Source organism: Henckelia pumila, unplaced genomic scaffold, assembly GCF_033568475.1.
Source record: "Henckelia pumila isolate YLH828 unplaced genomic scaffold, ASM3356847v2 CTG_461:::fragment_3, whole genome shotgun sequence".
In the NCBI taxonomy this organism is placed as follows: domain Eukaryota; kingdom Viridiplantae; phylum Streptophyta; class Magnoliopsida; order Lamiales; family Gesneriaceae; genus Henckelia; species Henckelia pumila.
In genome coordinates this window covers 11902549-11907811 of record NW_027331831.1, presented here as the reverse complement: position 1 = coordinate 11907811, position 5263 = coordinate 11902549, and the positions used below count along the sequence as shown (strand labels likewise).

The 5263-nt window shown below is 31.8% G+C and overlaps 1 protein-coding gene across 1 annotated transcript; it reads left to right on the top strand.

Annotated features, from left to right (window-relative positions):
* The first annotated feature begins 316 nt into the window (after positions 1 to 316).
* On the top strand, positions 317 to 2429 carry LOC140872009 (NAC domain-containing protein 13-like). Its single transcript, XM_073274747.1, has 3 exons — positions 317 to 473; positions 621 to 883; positions 2292 to 2429. The coding sequence occupies exons 1-3, from the start codon at positions 317 to 319 to the stop codon at positions 2427 to 2429; spliced, it is 558 nt and encodes a 185-aa protein (XP_073130848.1).
* Positions 2430 to 5263: the final 2834 nt, after the last annotated feature.

Below are 5263 nucleotides of genomic sequence, written 5' to 3'. Positions count from 1 at the left end.
TTTTTATACATAAATATTCTTTAGACAGGTCGATCCGATCAATACCAAGAATAAAAAATAATACTTTTTGACTTGACGAGAAGAATGAAACAACATATTCATCTCACAAATTGACCAACCAATCATACAAGCACACAAGGACACCAATAACGACCTTGACTGAATTCGAAAACCGACTTCATGTTAATGCCAACATGCACAAAACATGTTTAATTCACTTTGTATATATATAAATTAACCTAATACACCACATGAGGCCTCCGCAAGCCGGTATTATTTCATCTCCTTGCAGACATTAATTTCGTCTCTCCCAATAATGAACTCAAACTTTCCATTGGGGTTTCGGTTCCACCCGACGGAGAATCAATTGATACAATATTATTTGATTCCGAAGGTAAACGGCGAAAAGCTGCCTCTTGATGCTATCATGGATCTTGATGTGTACCAATTTGATCCCGAACAACTTCCGATGAGTAAGTTCGTTTAATTTTCTTCTATATATATATATTTTTTCTGAATTGTACGTGTTACATATGTCAGTATTCATTAATTATATATATAAATACATTGTTATGCCATTATTTCATTAATGTTTTCTTTTAAAATTAAATCCCATGCAGATCACTGTGAACTTACGAGGGACAATGTAGCCTTCTTCTTCACTGAAAGTACCGAAGAAGATAATTCGATAAGAGCTACACCGAGTGGTTACTGGAGCGCATACAAAAAACATGTCATCGTTTTCGAAGGAAGTAACATTATTGGATTCAAGAACAAATATGTTTTCTTCAATGGAAGGTATCCTGATGGAGATGAAACCAAGTGGAAGATTGCTGAGTATAGGTGCAGCCCAACTGCCATTCCGACTATAGATGATAATAAAGTAAGTATATATTAATTTGAGCTTTATTTATTTATTAATTTTGATTGAATGAATGATTTTTTTTCCATTAACTTGTCTAATTATGAGTTTTAGGTAGTTGTTAACTTTTCAAAGTCTGATTTTGGTACATCAATTTTTCATTTTCGGTTATTTTGATTCAATCGTGCATATGACAAGTCATAATTTTACGTGTCAAATCAAGATTTTTCGATATTATATCATATTCTCTAGTGTCACATGAAATTTGACAAAAATAGCCAAAAATTTAATGTTATGTAGCAAACTTTAAAAACTTAGTGGACTAAAACACAAAATTGAACAAATTAATTAATAAACAAAAAAATATTTCCCCTTATCTATTACTATATTTTAGCGACCTACGCACATACAATTCACGTGTACATATTTTTATAAATATGGTAACTTAAAATAGAATAATTTGGATAAAAGCTCTGTTGCGGTTGACGATATGACCGTATGAGGCTAGCTTGATGCTTTAAAAGCGCCCAAGCGGGGGTTTTATTTTTCAGTATGAATATTACATTTTTTTTTAAAAAAATATATTAGAATAATATTAAAATTTTATATATATTCTCCTTAAGTCCATTTGTTTTCTAATATAAAATTATTCGATTCATCTTAAATTTACTCTAGTTTTAACATTATTTAAAGTACTATTATTCACTCAAGATTTTAAATTCATACAAAATGAAGGATTTTTATGCTTAAAGGTTTGATGAAACATGCTTAAGTTTGTAAATGTTAATGCGCGCTCGGCCTCGATGCTTTGATATTCATCGTTTTTTTTTTAACTTTGGTTAATTTCATTGTTTCATGGGAAGATTACAAGTTTTAGTTTGCAAGTTGACCCATTTTGGTTTCTTATTAGTTAAATTTGATTTTCATCCCATACCACTTTTTTTGTCATTTTTTCAAGTGAATACACCAAACTCATTGAATAACACCTATTTGGCAATGATATTTTCCTACGCGTAGCACATGCGACGATAATATAATCTATGTTACACATACTAAAATCAATTGAGCAAAAATAATGGGTGGAAATAAAGCAACATGAATACATGATTCCTGGTATCTCAAAATTGAAGGGAAAAAAAACTTGTTATTTCCCTCTATTTTTGTTTAGGTAGATTTTAATAGATGTGTAATTTAGATTTTATTTTCTTCACATGAGCCATGTAGGAGAACATCAATGTTAATTATCAATATTCAATGGATTTAGGGGTTTAGATGGAAATTTTTTTATAGAAAAAAAAAGTTTAACGTTTTGAAATTTGGAAAATCATGATATTTTTTCAAGTATTTCTAACTTGGTAGTTGGTATGCTATATATATATGTATCAATTCTCATTGTAATTTTTCTTTCCGTTTTCTTGGTTGGATGAAGAATTTGGTGGTCTGCAAAGTCCACCACAAGATCAATGAAGAAGAGGAAGAAGAAGAAGATTACGACGAATTATTAAGTTTCGACGAGGACGAGGATGAGAACGAGGAGGACGACGACAATGACGACAACGATGAATGACAATACAATGACTAAAAATGTGTTACTTTTCTCCGGTCTTCTTTGTTTTTTTTTTCTTTTCTCTTTCGTTCCAAGGATTTGGATTTGAATATTTGATGGGGTCTTTGTAGGAAATTTTTAATATCCATTTTCAAGTAGATTTTACTCAAAACAAATTAACCAATGAATTTGTTATTATGAATTTGAAATCTTTAACTTGAAATCAATCTATCCAACTTTAGAGTTTTTGGTTATACAGTACTTTACAATCATATATTATCGTTTATTTAACAATGGGTAGAGTACTAGACATACAGGATTGAATGCTGCAATTGATATAAAATTTGATTTCGAATAATTCAAGTTTAGCATCATCATTAATATTATGGTTATTATGCTTCAAATTATGCATGGAATTGTGTGTAAAAACTCAAACCGAAGAAAACCGATCGAGAAGACAACAATTTAAACACCGGTTGACTCGTGTCATGATATGATGGAGAATGGAATGATGAATTGAAATATGTGAATAATATAGCCATTTTTCAACTCAAACTATCGTATAAAACTTCAGTTAAATACAAAATGATACAATGATATTTAGTCACGATACTCGCAATTACAAAGGTGCCTTAATTGTGTATGAAGTTCAAATTCAAAGTCTCCCACGGGGTTACAAAACAATTAAGCTAAATGCATACCCCAATAATAGTCTTGGCGGAATGACGGGTTTGTGCATGTTTACAATCCATTTTGGGCAAAATTAGCATAGAAAGTGTTGTACACCCATTTAAAGTACAAATAGTATTGCTTAAATTATTTAAAATATATTACGTGATAAAACAAATTTTTATTGAAACAATATTATTGTTAATGACTTGATATTTACAATGCTAACGAATGAATTTTAGAACGATACTAAATTTAGAAAGGAGGAAAAAAAACTGTTGTGTGACGAACTTAATAATCGAACGTGTGATTTTAAATTTAATATTCATGGATTAATTTTGTGAGATGAATCTTTGATTTGATTCGAACCAACTCATTAAAAAGTATTACTAGCTATTTATGACTAAAGTATCACTTTTCACTGCGAATGTGGATCGAGTCATTCCGTTTCACGGATATAGGTCCATATATAGAATGTCTCAGAAGATCATATCTAATCTTATAACTTATGGTGGCCATACAACTCCAATTTTAACCTAGACAATGATTTTTGAATTCCAAGAAAATACATGTCATGGGATTATTGGATATATAACCATTAACCAATATGTGTGTGTGTGTGTGTGTGTGTGTGTGTGTGTGTGGGGGGGGGGGGGGGGGGGGGGTTATTTTTTGGGATTAGTACATGTTCATCTTAGCTTGCATACGAGACGATTCTTCAACATTTAAGGCTTAAATTGTTGTGCATGTGCTGGCTCTTGCTGTGACAAAGGGCCATAGCCTGCCTCTTTCAGAAACTAATGAGAATATTTTCCAGCCTCTAAATTACCATTTCCGTTGAAAAAAAAAAAACATTATTGGCAGCACTATTTTTAGCAGCTACATGCCCTATGATTTTTTTTAGAATGGTCCCTTTATTTTGGTACTTGAATTATTGCATTGGATTTTATAGTTCCATCTCTTGTCACCCACCAATATTATAATCAACCTTCATTGGATTTATTATGTCGCTACAATACACTTTCAGACGATTTGAATTTATAAAAAAAATGTATTTATATTAGAGTATAGTTTCAAAGTGCATATATATATATATTAATTTTATCGTGAAAATTTAATGCAAACACCCCAAACAAAATATTTTTGATAAGAGGGTTCCAACTTGGGAAAGAGTAGACATACTGGCGTACATCCACAACTATATTAGGAACCATTATGTTAAAACATCTTAGCTGACATTTATATGTTTGTGATTTATGACCACTTTAACTCTAAAATGCAAACTCTTTGGGGGATTTTTAGGTAGTATTTGGGAGAGTTTTTATGAAGCACTTCCCAGCTTTTCGTTTATAAAATTTGAAATTTTATGAAATTTTGTAAAGAAAAAACTGAGAAGTGATTCCTAGAAGCTCTCTCAGACACTACCTTAGTCAATTAATCAAAAACTTTGAGGGGAAAAAAATTATTATCTCCTTGTGTTGGGATTTAAAAAAAAATATGATATAAGTTGATCACTACTCACGCAAGAACTCTCTGATGCAACCTCAAGCAGTAAACCAACACAAGCCACACGAAACCAATTCACGAATTCACAGCAAACACTAACACAACAATCACTCACAACTGTAAAACAATTGACACAATGATTTACGTGGTTCGGCCAGTGATCCGAGCCTACTCTACGGGAGAGCAACACAATAATCTTTATTGATCACAAACAAGAGAAATTCCAGCTTCGTTTGGATTACAATCTCTATGAAGACTATGAACGATAATATGCATACAAGATTACAATCAAGTTTCTTAGCTTCTCGATTTCTCTTGAAGACTCTACTTCTGAACTTTAGCTCCAAGATTCCTCCACTGGTTCGAAGAACTGATTCAGTTTCATGTTTTTGGAACAGTTGCAAGTGTTATTTAAACAAGACGATGCAAGCTTCTAGGCTTTAGCATCAAGCCCAAACACTAAGCCTAAATTAGCTTAGTTCCTTCTCTACATTATGGCCCATCTCTTGTTCTTCGGCCCAATATCATTAATTCTAATCCCAGCTGAACTTAGCCATGTTCAGAGTAATGATCGGGTTGCTCAATTTTAGAAACACTTTTAACAATCTCCACCTTGTTCAGAGTAATGATCAGGTAGCTCAATTTTAGAAACACTTCTAATAATCATAACATCAACTGGA

Excerpts from the sequence above, each read along its gene's own strand:
- LOC140872009 (XM_073274747.1), top strand. The coding sequence starts at position 317 with ATGAACTCAAACTTTCCATTGGGGTTTCGGTTCCACCCGACGGAGAAT. Across the intron at positions 474-620 it reads TCCCGAACAACTTCCGATGA|ATCACTGTGAACTTACGAGG; the intron begins GTAAGTTCGTTT and ends AATCCCATGCAG. Across the intron at positions 884-2,291 it reads CGACTATAGATGATAATAAA|AATTTGGTGGTCTGCAAAGT; the intron begins GTAAGTATATAT and ends GGTTGGATGAAG.